This window comes from Procambarus clarkii, chromosome 5, assembly GCF_040958095.1.
Source record: "Procambarus clarkii isolate CNS0578487 chromosome 5, FALCON_Pclarkii_2.0, whole genome shotgun sequence".
NCBI lineage: Eukaryota > Metazoa > Arthropoda > Malacostraca > Decapoda > Cambaridae > Procambarus > Procambarus clarkii.
In genome coordinates, this window is record NC_091154.1 from 44,196,675 (window position 1) to 44,212,685 (window position 16,011).

A 16,011-nucleotide genomic window follows, 5' to 3' on the forward strand; every position below is an offset into this window, starting at 1 on the left:
CCTCGGCTGATGGGATAGTGTATGGTCATGTGGCTCCAGCTCCGGTCTTGTCTCAGTGCTGTGACATGTTTGCAGTGCTGCTCTTACGGTGGTCGTGTGAGCTGGCAGTAGTATTCTCAGGTACTCGGGCTGCATGTGCTTAGGGTCACCTTCCCTGAGTGCCCTGTAAGTACCGCCCTTGGGGCTTGGGGTTCCCTTCCACAAGTCACCTTGGGTCTACCTCTGTTGGCTTTTTGCTGCTTGGCGTTTGGCCGCCCCGAGTGTTTGGGGGTTTTCCTCCCTTGTTTGCCTTGGGGTAAGTGGTAGTTATAGCACTGGTGGGGCGCAGGGTACTGCGTAGCTAGTTTTCACCTATAACAGCAGCCGGCTCTGTTCCCTCTGGGTACATTGTCCACTTGTGTAGTTTTTCTTTTATATATGTTTTTGCCTGGTATGGGGGTCTGCCTTGTGTCCCCCCCCCCTTATATTAGGGTCGTTTGTGTGGTGGCACCCCCTGCTTCGCCCTCATGGGTGGACACGTCCCGTGGGTTCAGCTTTAGCAGTTTGCCTGGTAGTTTAGGGCACCGGTTAGCAGTACCCTGCCTGGGATAACCCTTAGCAGACCCAATCTAGGGGCCCTGGGAAACCCCCCGGGGGCTCTCGGGTCCGATAGTGGAGACCCTTGCGTCCCCTCTCGCTTTGTGCGAGTTGAGGGTAGCTCTGTCCCTTTGTCTCAGGGTGACTCTCCTTGTTTTTGCCTCCGTCATGCTGCCTGTTGGGTCGGTGACACATTCGACCCTGAGACCTGCGAGCTTTGTTGCTTGTTCGTGACTCCATTCAGCCAGTCTGCTGATGAATTCCCATGGGTGCAGGCAGGTCGCGCGTTGCGGGGTAGGTTGTTGCAATGGGTTTGGGTTTGTCGCTTCCCCGGATGCCCCGTTGCTGCCCTGCTTTGTGTAGGGACCCAGACTTGGGGGTTTTGGTTACTTCGGCCTTGGTTCCTTCCACGCCCCCTTGTTTTTCCCCCTCCTGCTTCCGGCCCCTACGCATCTGCAGGCTTCGGGGTCGGGGCGGGGTTAGAGATTCTGAGACTTGGGCAGTTTCGGGGGTTGCCCCGTTCGGGGTAGTTGTGGAGGCATTAGAGTCTGTTCCTCCGACCGGGGTCTGACCAGTGGGCCCCTTATCTTCCAGCTCTCTCGGCTGCCCCGGCTTTTTCTTGTGGGGCCGGGGCTTTGGAGGTCGACTCGGCCCCGGGGCCTGGTGTAGAGGCTCCTGGGGTTGGGGAGCAGCGGCTTTGGTGGCCTTGGGCTCCATTGTGCCCCGCCTGGATTTCTGTCCTTCTGAGCGGGGCTTACTGTTGCAAGGAGTGGGGTTTTCTTTTCCCCCCTCTGTGCACGATTTGGGCTTGGGTTCTGCTCCTCCCCGGGTTCGGTTCTGTGTCCCTGTGGTTTCTTCGGTTCCGTCTTCCGGAGGTTTTCGGCTACCCGCATCTCTTCACCTGCAGTGCAGTTGGCCTTTGCGGCTTACCTCCTGCGTGTCCCAGAGGTTGCCTCCATACTGGTTCCTTCTGTTCTGGTCAGGTTGGGCTCCTTGTCGCCGTTGGGGCTCCTTGTCGCCGTTTGGGCTCCTTGTCGCCGGTTGGGCTCCTTGTCGCCGGTTGGGCTCCTTGTCGCCGGTTGGGCTCCTTGTCGCCGGTTGGGCTCCTTGTCGCCAGTTGGGCTCCTTGTCGCTGGTTGGGCTCCTTGTAGTCGATTGGGCTACTTGTCGCCAGTTGGGCTGCTTGTCACTGGTTGGGCTACTTCTCACCTTGTTGGGCTACTTTTCTTTCGTGTCCTGCGCATGCGCCATGGGAGTTTGTTTTGGTTCCGGGCGGTGTGCGCACGTGTTGATGTTCTGCATCCATTTTCTCTCGGGGGGGGGGGGGGGCTTCACCTCTCGCCCTTTTCTTTCTCCAATCCGTGCCCCGTTGCTTTAGGGGTGTTCTGGAGTGCCGCTGTGGGGAAGTCACAAGGTTTTTCCCTGCATTTTAGGGTGGGGAGCCTCCTTCACTGCTCCCCTCCTCCTCCTCCGGCATGAGCGCCCTTGCCGCCTCCGGCGGCTACGTTCTCATAGGCTTGCATAATGGCCCTTCAGCGCCTATGTTCTGTAAGTGAGTTGGTGCGGTCTGGCGTCTCCTGCGTCCTGACGCTGTTTTTGTTTTTGGAAGTAGGAATGGGTGTACATACGTACTTGAGAACGTGGACTGTACCAACCAAGGTGCCTACTGCAGGGCTATTGGCCCATACAGGGCAGCTCTTGTTCTCACCACTTGATTCCTTCCTTAGTTCATGGGTGACTGTGGGTGGCCTCTTGGCCCTTCCGAGGCGGCTCCTGCCTGTACTCATCCTGCCCCTCTCCTATGCTTGTCTAACCTTGCTTGAGTTCGGGGCCCCGCCTCCACCTTGTTCCACGGTGCAACGGTGGGGGTGCCTGTTCGGTGGTACATTTTCCTGTGTCGAGGGAGTTTTGTGCTCGCCTCCTTGTGCTTGCAGGATTGGGTTCTGGCTCTTTGGTTCCGCTTCTCCCCTGTCGTTCGCCTGACGAGCAGATTCTGTGCTTCATGGGCGCTCTCGTCTCTGCTCTTGGGGCTGTGTATGGGGTCAGCCCAAGTTGGGCTGTCTAATGTGTTCCTTCGATTGCCTGTTACACTGCACACGTTTCTTCTACCGTCCCTGTGGCTCGGTTGGGTACTCGGTTTCCGCCTGTGTCCCCTTGTGTGCCACTTGTGTTACGATTTATCCTTATCTTCCCTGTCGCTTCCTCGGGGAGTGTGGTGACGTTTTGCTGCGGTTTTGGTAGTGCGGCTGCTTGTAGGGGTTGGTTGTGGCATTTTGTTCGGTCCTTCAGTGCTCCCTCTGGGGCCCTCCTTCCTTGCCGGTCTTGCTGTGCCAGGCCTGGTTTTTCCATGTTCCTTGGATTCTCTGTCCTGTCCTCGTCCTCGCCTCGTTGTGCTGGCTGGGGATGAGCTTGGGGTCTTCGTCTCGCTCCTCGCCTATCCTCCGGTTTCGGTTCAAGTTCCAGAGCCTAGTGGGCTCCCCTCCTTCGTGTTTTTCACGGCTGCCCCGGGGTTTTTCTTGGCGCCGGGGCTTTGGGGGGACAGCTCAGCCCCGGGGCCTGCAGGGTGGGTTCCTGGGGTGGGGCTAACATAGGGGGGCCTCAGGCCCCGTTGGTCCCCGCTGGGGTTTTTCTACCCCTCTGGGCAGGGCTTGCGGTTTTGTGGAGTGGGGTTTTTCCTTTCCCCCTCTCTACACGTGCTTTTTGGGCGTCAGCCCCTCCCTGGGCTCGGTTTCCTTGTCCATTATGCCCGTTGCTTCCGTCCTGTCGGTGGGTGCTTTTCTACGGTCTTCGCCCCTTTTTTCCGCTACCTTGAGGCTACCTTGAGGTGCTTCCGGGGCTTAGTGTCCCCGCGGCCCGGTCGTCGACCAGGCCTCCTGGTTGCTGGACTGATCAACCAGGCTGTTAGACGCGGCTGCTCGCAGCCTGACGTATGAGTCACAGCCTGGTTGATCAGGTATCCTTTGGAGGTGCTTATCCAGTTCTCTCTTGAACACTGTGAGGGGTTTGCCAGTTATGCCCCTTATGTGTAGTGGAAGCGTGTTGAACAGTCTCGGGCCTCTGATGTTGATAGAGTTCTCTCTCAGAGTACCTGTTGCACCTCTGCTTTTCAACGGGGGTATTCTGCACATCCTGCCATGTCTTCTGGTCTCATGTGGTGTTATTTCTGTGTGCAGGTTTGGGACCAGCCCCTCAATTATTTTCCACGTGTAAATTATTATGTATCTCTCCCGCCTGCGCTCAAGGGAGTACAGATTTAGGCTCTTTAGTCGGTCCCAGTAATTTAGATGTTTTACTGAGTGGATTCTAGCAGTAAAGGATCTCTGCACGCTCTCTAGGTCAGCAATTTCTCCAGCTTTGAAAGGGGCTGTCATTGTGCAGCAGTACTCCACTCTAGATAGCACAAGCGTTTTGAAAAGTATCATCATCGGTATAGCATCTCTAGTGTGAAAAGTTCTTGTTATCCAACCTGTCATTTTTCTTGCAGTTGTGACGGCTACTTTATTGTGTTCTTTAAAGGTAAAGTCTTCCGACATGAGTACACCCAGGTCCTTTACATTGCCTTTTCGTTCTATGTTATGATTTGCCTGCGTTTTGTACGTGGTTTCTGTTTTTATATTTTCAATTTTTCCGTAGCGCATGAGCTGAAACTTATCCTCGTTGAATACCATATTATTTTCTGTAGCCCATAGAAAGACCTGATCAACATCTGATTGGAGGTTTGCCGTGTCCTCTATGTTGCCAACTCTCATGAAAATCCTAGTGTCATCTGCAAAGGATGATACAGTGCTATAGGTTGTGTTCTGGTCTATGTCCGATATGAGGATGAGAAAAAGTACTGGAGCAAGCACAGTACCCTGGGGGACTGAGCTCTTCACGGTTGATGGGCTGGATTTTATTTTGTTGACTATTACACATTGGGTTCTGTCAGTCAGGAAATTGTAGATCCATCTGCCTATTTTCCCGGTAATTCCTTTTGAACGCATTTTATGTGCAATAACACCATGGTCACATTTATCAAAAGCTTTTGCGAAATCTGTGTAAATTACATCAGCGTTTTGTTTGTCTTCCATAGCATCTAATGCCATATTATAGTGGTCCAGCAACTGCGACAGGCAAGAGCGCCCTGTTCTGAAACCATGTTGTCCGGGGTTATGGAGATGCTGTGATTCCATGTATTTTGTGATCTTACTTCTTAGCACTCTCTCAAAATTTTTTATGATGTGCGATGTTAGTGCTATCGGTCTGTAATTTTTTGCCTCTGCCGGGACGGGCCTTCTCCGTCATGTTCCCCTCTTCTTGGGGTTCTGCATGACTTTTGGTCTCGGGTGCGACGGGGTTTTTGTGCCTTTGTCCTTTGTGTTCTTTTGTTTATATCTCTTCTCTTAGCGCTGTCTCGGTGCTGCTCGTTTTCCTGGGGCGATTTTGCTCCTCTTAATGAGTTTCTTTTCGCTCCTGCCCTTCTGCGGGATGTTGGTGTGGGGCGGCTCCTTGTGCGGGTTCCTTCCCTGTCGTCTGCACTTGTGGCGGTGGAATTGCACGCTTGTGGCATTTTGGTTTTGGTCCTGCATTTCTTTTCCCTCCTGGGGCTGTCATAGGATTGGCTTGCGGAGGATGTGGAGGCGCTTGGAGCCGTTCCTGGGTCTGGCACCTTGGTTTCGGCTGCTAGTTTTCGGTATCGATGTTCCTTTTGCGCCGTTTCGCAGGCTGTCTCGTGCGTTGTTTCACCTCCGGCCTGCTCATGCACTGCCTGTGCCGTCCTGGTCTTTGGACAGCGTGCTCTCCTGTTGTTCTTCTCCTTGGTTGTTGTGGCTCCTTCGGTTCAGGCTTGCTTTGCTACGGCTCTCTTTTTATGTTGACATTGGCCTCTGGGGGTCGTGTGGCAGAGCTTCATGCTCTTCTCAGGCGCAGTGGTTTTTGGCTCCTATGGTTGTGGTCATAGGTTTCTTCGTCTGCAGCCGTTCTCCCTTTTTTTGGCGGATGATGTGCCTGCTGCTTTCCGGAGGGGTCCTTGGATTGTTGTCTCGACTTCCCGTTGAGGAGTGGTGCACCGACCGCCTCCCGGGTATGTCCCCTTGTTTTCTTAGGTAGTCTTTGGTGAAGTAGCTCCGGGGAGCCGTAGGGGCTCCCCCCAGAAAAGCTACTTTGAATGTAATGAAACGCCATTTTCTGGGTGAGTCCTGAAGGCTCCCCGGCACCCTCCTGCCCTCCGGTCAGCGTTTTTTTTCGCGGTTTTGATATCCAGCCTCAGAACTGGGGCAGGGATCGCCAGCGCGGGGGTCTGGGGCTCCCCCTTCCCCCTCCTGGGGAGAGGGGAGCTGCGCAGACATGCGGCGCGGCTCGTGTGACGTCATGCTTGTTAGTTCATTTTTCTGGGGAGTTCTGTCCACTCGTTTGTCGATTTTTGTTGTTAACCAGAATAGGGGTTTGTTTTGTGGCGCTTACCTCTCTGGGTGCCTGTCCCGGTCGATGGCAGATATAGAATGCTCCAAATCACATGTGCAATTCTATGGGCCATTACTCCCCGTGCCTCTCTGAGGGGGCCAGGTTCTGGCTTGTGGTCCCCGGTAGGCCTAGAACTCCACCCACATCGACTGATGCAAAATAGTTAGGGTATCCATATCAGCCATGGATATCTCCGGGGAGCCTCCGGGACTCAGCCAGAAAATGGCGTTTCATTACATTCAACGCTGGTTTTTTAATAACAACTCCAGTTCCCAGAATTGCTGGATTACAGAAAGGACACATACCTTGAGGTTACCTTGAGGTGTTTTCGGGTCTTAGCGTCTCCGTGGCCCAGTCGTTGACCAGGCCTCCTGGTTGCTGGACTGGTCGACCAGGCTGTTGGACGCGGTTGCTCACAGCCTGATGTATGTGTCACAGCCTGGTTGATGACGTATCCTTTGGAGGTGTTTCTCAAGTTCTCTTTCAAACACTGTGAGGGGTCGACAAGTTATACCTCCTTACGTGTAGTGGAAGCGTGTTGAACAGTCTCGGGCCTCTGATGTTGATAGAGTCTCTCTCAGAGTACCTATTGCACCTCTGCTTTTCAACGTGGGTATTCTGCACATCCTGCCATGCCTCCTGGTCTCATGTGGTGTTATTCACTCAGACCATAATGACGACCATAATTCCATAGAAGACATTACTGCAAGTACATTGGCAGTCGGCAATAGAGGTGACATGGTCAGGAGTCAAGAATAATAAGGGGATTAGACCCAGGATCCCCTTATTATTATTCTTGGCTCTCATTATTCATTGAGATGTAAGTCTCATCCTAACCACACACTCGAACCTTGACAAAACACTCAGGAGAGTGCAAAAGACTTGGTGTAAATTTCTTTACATAAATTTCACAAATACACAAGTGTGGGTTTTTATCTTATGTTACTATGTCTGTGAGAAGACATTACCATTACCTAATCATCACAATCATCATGTATATCAATCATCAGTCAACAATGATAACAGGCATCAATCATCAGAGTGAGGGAACTCATAAACATGGTGTGAGAGAGCCATCAAACACAGTAATCAGTCACATTCACCTTGGAAAGCAAGATGTCTAATAGTGGATGTGTTGGTAATGACAGGTGCAGGAGGCCATCAGGGAGACGTTGGAGATCATGAAGGCTGTGGCAGTGGCGAAAGCTCTCCCTGGCTCCCATAGTGATTCAACCTCAGACATTATGAAGAAAGTGGATCAGATTAATGAAGAAATCATTGAGGATCAGTTACCTGTAAGTTTATATTTATTCTGAATTAAGTATGTAATATTAATGGCAAGGTTAACTTTCTTGCACTGACACATTGCTTTGGTAGGTTAGTGTTTACATTTGATGTGATGGGGCCAGAGTGTGTGTGTGTGTATCTTGGTCTCTCAGTATACCAATACTGTACTGAAGTGGCTTCAGTACAGTTTGGACAGTACAGTTCAGTGGCTTCAGTACAGTTTGGACTTCGTTTGTACTCGGTGTGGGATAGACTGCCACTCTCGGATTGGCCTCATCAGTCACACCAGACGCTGCACCAGGATTGGCAACTAGGGCGCAACTCCATAGTCTCCCGAGACTGAAGGATGCCTACTACTGAAGTGGCAGATAATAGGTTTATGAAATGATCAGTAGCAACAATATTTGCACAGTCTCTAATTTATTTTGTACATTTCTTGAGGAGTCAGTGGTTCCCTGAAGTTATCTCTCTGAGATGGCTCTCTCCTATCTGAGTCACAGAAGCCATATGAGTGCTATGTATGGCCAGTATACCGAGAACCACAGCCAGAACCTGGCCCCTCCCTAATGGAGACACAGAGAGCAGGGGAGCATTACAATCACCCTTACCAAGAAAACATTCAGAAAGTAAGCAAAGCCATACACACATGTTCAAGGTTCAAAGAATATGAAGCACTGTAACAGCCAAATAACTCTACAAGCAGTTCACTCAGTCCCAAATGATTCACTGGAAATGAGCTCTAACCCACCCTTTTCCCCTTTGTTGTGACTGGCTGCCAACAGGTGGCAGCACCACAGGAACTCCAGGCCTCTGTGCTATCCTTACCTCAGTCCTGTCGCTAATGATTGTGAATTAGGACCTCTCTGAGTCGCAGACTGTAACGAGTCCCACTTTATTTCAAGATACGTGTAGGATATCCTGTTGGTGCCTTTTGTGTTGTTATTAACCTTAGGTAGTTCCTTTACATGTATATGTTTACAAAATTTGTTGTGTGGATTTAGTATAATCTTTGCTTTAAGCTGCACATATAGGTAGCCCTTAGGAAAGCCCGCTTAGGAAAGATAGCCCTTTCCTAAGCCCTCATTAAATGCTACCCCTGCACTGACAGTGACTTCTGGTGTGTTCAGTAGTTCCCCTGAGAGGCCAGTGGATAGGTCAGTGGGGAGGCCAGCTCTCCACCTGAAACCTGAAACTAAGAAATATTACCGGAACAACCGTGGAAATCTTCAAGAGGAAACAAGATAGTTTCCTCCAAGGAGTGCCGCACCAACCGGGCTGCGGTGGGTATGTAGGGCCTGTGGGTCGCTGCAAGCAACAGCCTAGTGGACCAAACTCTCACAAGTCAAGCCTGGCCTTGGGCCAGACTTGGGGGAGTAGAAGAACTCCCAGAACCCCATCAACCTGGTATCAACAAGGTATCTAGGGTGGAGAACTTCACCTTGAATATGCATAAGTCTTTGACACCTCTTTAAGGCAATGTGGGGGGGGGGGGCATTCAGGGAGTTCTGTTGTAAGGTGTGCTTGGGTTCATACGCTTGTTAATACAGCATGCGGCTAATGCCCTTCTATCTGTTGGAGATTTCATGGATGAATTTTTCCTGCAGCTCTGACCAGATCTTCTGGCTGCTAATCTAATCAACCAGGCTCTTTGATGCGACTGCTCGCAGTCTGACGTACGAGTCACAGTCTGGCTGATCTGGTATCCTTTGAAGTGTTGGGCCTTTGATGTTAATCAAGTTATCTCAGCGTGCCTATCGCACTTCTACTTTTCAGTGGGGCCATTTTGAACATCCTGGCATACCATGTGGTCTTATGTGGTGTCATATCTGTGTGCAGATTTGGGACCAATCCTTCTAATATTTTCCAAACTTAAATTATTATGTGTATCTCCTGCCTGTGCTCTAGGGAATACTGATTTAAAATTTGTAGATGGTCCCAATAATTTATTAAATAATTTTTTATTGAATGGAATTAGCAGTAAAAGATCTTTGTACATTCCTAAGGTCAGTAATTTATCAAGCTTTGAATGGGGCCTGTTAGTGTGCAGCAATATTCCACTCTAGAGAGCACTACTGTCTTAACACTATCGCGCACAGTGCGTGAGCGCCGCAGAATTTGAGGTCATGGGGCGGACGGTGTGGGCGAGCATGTGGCAACGCCTAAATGTGTATATTCGTTTCAGTTTTCTCACCTTAATTCTCGTGCTACATTGTTCGTTTTGGTATCATTGTGTTCGCAATTAAATTTCCTGCAGGTGTATATGCATATAATGTCCAAAAGCCTGGCGAGACTCCTCACAGCAAAGCCTAAAGTTGGAAAAGTTACCCGTGAGCGCACAAAATCAGTAAAATGTGTATACTTGTTTCAGTTTTCTCACCTTAATTCTCATGCTATGTCGTTCGTTTTGGTATCATTGTGTTCGCAATTAAATTCCCTGCTGGTGTAAATGCATATAATGTTCAAAAGCCTGGTGAGACTCCCCGCAGCAAAGCCTAAATTTACCTGTGAACGATTACCAATTTGCACACCACAACCTAATGTGTATACTCGTTCAGTTTGATAACATCAATTTTCGTGTTGCATCACTCGTTTTGGTATCAAATTGTTCGCAATATAAAGGTGCACATTTTAAAACTAGTCTCATAATAATAGAGCAATAACTGGAATTTTAACAAATATTTTAATTTTGGACGCTCATCATCACAATTATTTATATCTTTCCAGTGTTCTGACATCAATTTTCGTGTTACGTCGCTCGTTTTGGTATAATATTTTTGCAATCTAAAGGCGCGCATTTTAAAACTAGTCCCATAATAATAATAGCACAATAAATAGAATTTTAACATATTTTAAAATTTAAAATTTAGACCCAAAAACGTATTTATAATCTTTCAAGTGTTCTGACATCAAGTTTCGTGTTACATTTTTCATTTTGATATCAAATTGTGAGCATTCTAAAGGCGCTTATTATGAAACTATCCCGAGGTCGATCAGATAACAAATTTATTTTATACAAATATTTTTGGAGTTGGACACGAGTCCTGTACACGGCTAGGACTCGAGAGAAAAAAAGTGGACGTGATCGGTGTCCAAAGCGAGCAATAGTGTTAAAAAGTATTGTCATTGGCATGGTGTCTCTTGTTTGGAAGGTTCTTGATATCCAAATTATTTTTCTTCTTGCAATTGTGACAGCAACTTTATTATGTTCTTTAATAGTGATGTCTTCCAATATGATTACTCCTAAATCTTTTACAGTGCGTTTTCTTTCAATGGTGTGGTTTCACCGTGTTTTCTGTGAAGAGCCCCTCTGACTCCTTGGAGCTTACCGGGCTGATATGCATGTATTAAATGGTGGCAACAGTCCTTCGAATGAAGTTCTAATACCTACCATGGACCACGAACCAGAACCTGGCCCCCCGCAGAGAGGTACGAGGAGCAATGGCTTATAGAAACTCCTGTGTGCTTGGAAGCATTATATGTCTGCCATGGACTGGGTTAGGCACCCAGAAAGGTAGGCATCCCAAAACAGACCCCAACTGGTGAAACATTGCTACCGAAAGCCGAACTGTTAAGCAGAACTCCCCAATCTGAATACAAGCAAACAATCATGATGTCACTACTGCCACTGCACCGTCTGTCTGTGCAGCTTCCCCCACCCCCCCCCTTTGGGTAGCCTTGGGAGCCGCACCCAATTGCCGTGGGAAAGGAGAAAGCGGATAAACGGCGGGGAGATCAACACCCACTGTTAGACTATGACATGTCAGTCAGTCCGACCGGCGCAGGTCACAGACCTAGCGCCGTATACGCATTAGAGTCATCTGTTAGGGATCGCGACACCCGTCACCGCACCGACATCTTTCTTCCTTGTCCCCGGTCGCTCAGTGGCTTCCGGCACCCACACCATAGAGAGAAAGCAGCAGGCGAAGACACTGCTCCTCTCGTTGACAGGGTTGGCGCCTGCTACTCTGGCGGCGTCTTGTGCTGGGGATTCCTTGACATGCTTCCCAGTGGGCCCTTCCCCCTTCACTCTACTGTAAATGTAAATGTACGTGTGCGGCAGAGAATGAAAAGGAAGGAAAAAGAAGAGAAAAAAAATGCATTTCTGTGTCTTCTAACCCAAGTCTAGGGGAGCCGGTCGGCCGAGCGGACAGCACGCTGGACTTGTGATCCTGTGGTCCTGAGTTCGATCCCAGGCACCGGCGAGAAACAATGGGCAGAGTTTCTTTCACCCTATGCCCCTGTTACCTAGCAGTAAATAGGTACCTGGGTGTTAGTCAGCTGTCATGGGCTGCTTCCTGGGGGTGGAGGCCTGGTCGAGGACCGGGCCGCGGGGACACTAAAGCCCCGAAATCATTTCAAGATTACCTCAAGATAACCCCCTCCCCCGAGGAGCGCCAGTTATCAAACTTCAGTTCTGGGACTGTTTTGCTTGGTGGTGGTCGTTCGACTCTGGCTTCAGACTCGGTGCAGTGCTGTGCCAGTGCGGTGTTGTTCTGCTGTGTTATGGTATGCGAGTCAGGAGTAATTCATGAAGTACTGGGGCTGCATGTGCCTAGGGCTCCCTTCCCTAGGTGCCCTGTAAGTACTGCCCCTGTGATTTAGGGTTCTCTTCCATAAGCCGTTTGGAACTACCTCCGTAGGGATCTATTGCTGCTTGGTGATTGCCCGCCCATCGGGTCAACTAGGGTTTTCATAGCCACTGTTTGACCTTGGGTAGGAGGTGCAGTATCTACTCGATACTGTCGATACAGTTATATCGATACTGGCGATCGATGTAACCGTAGGTCGGTATTGGGTTTATTTTGGTATCGGCGGGCCCTCGCATAACAACAGGCCACCGACCTTGAAGGCACTGAGGGAGGGATGGGAGGCAGTGATTGATGGAGGGAGGAATTGAGGGGGAGAGGTAGCGAGGGGTAGAAGCAGTGAGGGAGGGATAGTAGTGGTGTTGGTGGTTAGGGAGGGAGAGTGGCGGTGGTGATGAGGGACGGAGAGTGGTGGTGGTGGTGAGGGAGAGTGTTGGTGGTGGTGAGGGAGAGGGTTGGTGGTGAGGGAGAGTGGTGATGGTGGTGAGGGAGAGTGAGGGTGGTGGTGGTGGTGATGAGGGACAGAGAGTGGTGGTGGTCGTGAGGGAGAGTATTGGTGGTGGTGAGGGAATGTGTTGGTGGTGGTGAGGGAGGGTGTTGGTGGTGGTGAGGGAGATTGGTAGTGTTATCTTGAGGTTATCTTGAGATGATTTCGGGGCTTTAGTGTCCCCGCGGCCCGGTCCTCGACCAGGCCTCCACCCCCAGGAAGCAGCCCGTGACAGCTGACTAACACCCAGGTACCTATTTACTGCTAGGTAACAGGGGCATTCAGGGTGAAAGAAACTTTGCCCATTTGTTTCTGCCTCGTGCGGGAATCGAACCCGCGCCACAGAATTACGAGTCCTGCACGCTATCCACCAGGCTACGAGGCCCACCAGAATGGTGGTGGTGGTGGTGAGGGAGGGTGTTGGTTGTGGTGAGGGAAGGTGTTGGTGCTGGTGAGGGAGAGTGTTGATGGTGGTGAGGGAGAATGGTTTTGAGGGAGGGTGGTGGTGAGGGAGGGTGGTAGTGGTGAGGGAGAGTGATGGTGGTGGTGAGGGAGAGTGTTAGTGGTGGTGAGGGAGAGTGTTAGTGGTGGTGAGGGAGGGTGTTGGTGGTGGTGAGGGAGGGTGTTGGTGATGGTGGGGGAGAGTTGTGATGGTTAGGGAGTGTGTTGGTGGGAGTGAGGGAGAGTGTTGGTGGGGGTGAGGGAGAGTGGAGGTGGTGAGGGAGAGTGGTGGTGGTGGTGGTGAGGGGGGAGAGTTGGTGGGGGTGAGGGAGGGTGTTGGTGATGGTGGTGAGGGAGGGTGTTGGTGGTGGTGGTGAGGGAGGGTGTTGGTGGTGGTGGTGAGGGAGGGTGTTGGTGGTGGTGGTGAGGGAGGGTGTTGGTGGTGGTGGTGGTGGTGAGGGAGGCGGAGGGAAGGATCGCTGACCAGATGATGGTTGCCAAACCCTTCCACCCATACTGAGTTCAAAATTTTAATAGCTGTTCAATATTTATACCAAAATATGTTAATTTTTGTGTATTACTATACATTATTAATCATTAACATGTTTTATTGTTTCCTGTTTATTAACCCTTAAAGTGCGCATCACATCATATGACATGCTGGACGTTGTTCCAGTCAACTGCGCATCACGTCATATGATGTGTTGGAGTACTATGCAAGATTTAAACAGCCCACAGATACACGGGGTTCACCACACCTTCATCAGGGCTCTTGTAAACAGACACCATTTTTAAAAAAAATCGTGGGCCAAACTCCCGGGTGTTATTGGCCTCAGTATTGAGTGAGCAACCAAGCCTGACGCACGCAGCATGAGCTAACAGCACTGCTGTTCAGCTTGTGACCACAGCATCGCCTAAAAATGCCAAATTATACTTGTTTATGCTATTATGTAGCGATGATATTATTACAGAAGACCCCTGACTGTGATAAAACTGACCAGGGTTCTGATAATAGCAGGATTGTGGTGATATTTAGCACTGTGCGCCATGGAGGGAGGAGTAATGCTGTGGGAGGGAGGGTGGTGGCAATGTCTTTTGACTGTGTGTGGCCACCTTTTATTGACTGCACTCAGCATACCAGCTTAGTGGTTCGCTATGGTGAACACAAATGTAGATACTTATATATAACGTGTGTATAGAGGGTATAAACAGCAAGAGAAGGTTTGGAGCCGCCATTTTGGTGAGGGCGGTGGCGTCGTCTGCACGACGCCACCGTGCAGACGACGGTGTTGTTTACTGGTTACCACGATGGTCTTTGGGCACCATACCAGTTTATTTGTACAAGTATGGTGAATAAAACAGGTAGATATTTATATACAATGTGTGTATATAGCATAATAACACCACACAGTATTGTTGGAGGAGAAATATTAGTGCGTCTGGCCTTGAGGGCGGCCGCCGATCAGCTGACTGTGTGAGTAGCTACATCTTTGCGCCTTTACTCACCATACAAGCTTAGATGTACAGTTATGGTGAACAAAACATGTAGATACTTATATATAACGTCTGTATATAGTGAATTATAGCAAAAACGTTATTGTGGGAGGAGAATGTGGGTGAGTCAGATGACTGGAGGGAGGGCGGGAGTGGCTGGCTGGTAAACGGCAGTCACTCCTCGTTACTTTTTGACTCATAATAGCTACTCAGTGGTTCGTTATAGTGAACAAAACATGCAGATACTTATATATAACCTGTGCTTATAATGTAATAACCGACAAAGTATTTGTTCACTGATTGATGAACATAATTGAATCAACAATATGCACACCATATTTTTGAGTACAGCAATGATTCACTCATTTTATTATCTAAATATATCAAACTACGCACTATTGAATAATATTACAGCAAAAAAAGTATGAAAAATCAATCAGAGACATTGAAATAATTTGGTAATTATCTCTTTGTGGCAACTCCGGCCGGACAGCTTGCGAGCAACAGACCGCCTGGGACGCACGCTGAGTCAGCGCCTATAATTTGCCAGACTTCCCCGCCCTATAGCGGGCAATATATGCCACTTACGATTTTTTTATTATTTGTCCCGTGATCAGTGAACACAAATTAGCAGGTTAGGAAGAAAAAATATATATTTTTTTTCAAAATGACATGCGCCTGTGGGGATGACAGGATATTAAACCCCGAGCATGTTAAGGGTTAACCCTTGTGTTGCTCAGGGCCAATTAGCATTTGTCACCCACAGGCACATACCCACACAAAAAAATATTTTTTCTGTGGGGAGCCCCTACGGCTCCCTGGAGCTTATCGGGCTAATGTATGTTATATTAGACCGGGACATTAGCTAAGGAGTTCAGACCTACCAGGGACCAGCGCCAGAACCTGGCCCCTTCATAGAGGTTTCAGGGAGCAATGGCACTGGAAAACCCTCTTGCGGTTGGGGTTTTCCTTATCTGCCATCGACCGGGGTCAGGCACCCAGAAAGGTAGGCATGACAAATCAAACTCCACATGGTAAAAAACTAAAACAAAAAAACGAACAGAGAGGTAGAAACTCCCTACAATCCCAAGGACACAAGCAAACATCACACTTTACTGCCGCGCCGATCGTCCGCGCAGCCCTCCCCGCCCTGAGAGGGGCAGGGGGGAGCCCCGGACCTACCGCGCCGGCTGTCAAGCTTCAGTTCGTAAGCTAATGTCAACCGGGATAGACGCTTCTCTGGCCTTAGTTTCCTAGGCGGTGTTTGCCTTGTGTGGCGTTCATTGCCGTGTGTTGTGTTGTGCGGGGGCCAGGAGTACCTCATCAGTGCCGGGGCTGCATGCGCTTAGTGGCTGACTTCCCTAAGCGCCCTGTGAGTACTGCCTTTGCATAACAGGGTTATCTTCCCTGGGGCTTTTGGGAACCATTCCCGTAGAGGTTCTTGCTGCTCGGCATTTGCCTTGCCCTTGGGGCCAGCTGGGGCTTGGGGCCCTTGTTTGGCCCTGGGTAGGGATTGGTATTGTGCTGGTTAGGGCGTCAAGGTGTCGCATAGCCTGCCACCTAAGCGGTGACCGGTTCCTGTTGCCTCTAGAGTCGGTGTACTTTTGCGGGGTTTTTCTTTTGTTTTTATTTTCAATTGCCTGGTGGGGGTCTGCCCAGTGTGGCTATAGTTCCACTGGTAGTGTTTGGCGGCCCTCT

General features: G+C 49.8%; 1 protein-coding gene across 1 annotated transcript in view; it reads left to right on the forward strand.

Moving 5' to 3' along the window:
- The window catches only part of LOC123763767 (uncharacterized), a 199,531-nt gene that overhangs the window by 122,288 nt on the left and 61,232 nt on the right, over positions 1–16,011 (forward strand). The window contains exon 4 of the mRNA XM_069302051.1: positions 7,167–7,313. Within this exon, the coding sequence (XP_069158152.1) occupies positions 7,167–7,313 (147 nt within the window). The remainder of the gene's footprint in view (positions 1–7,166; positions 7,314–16,011) is intronic.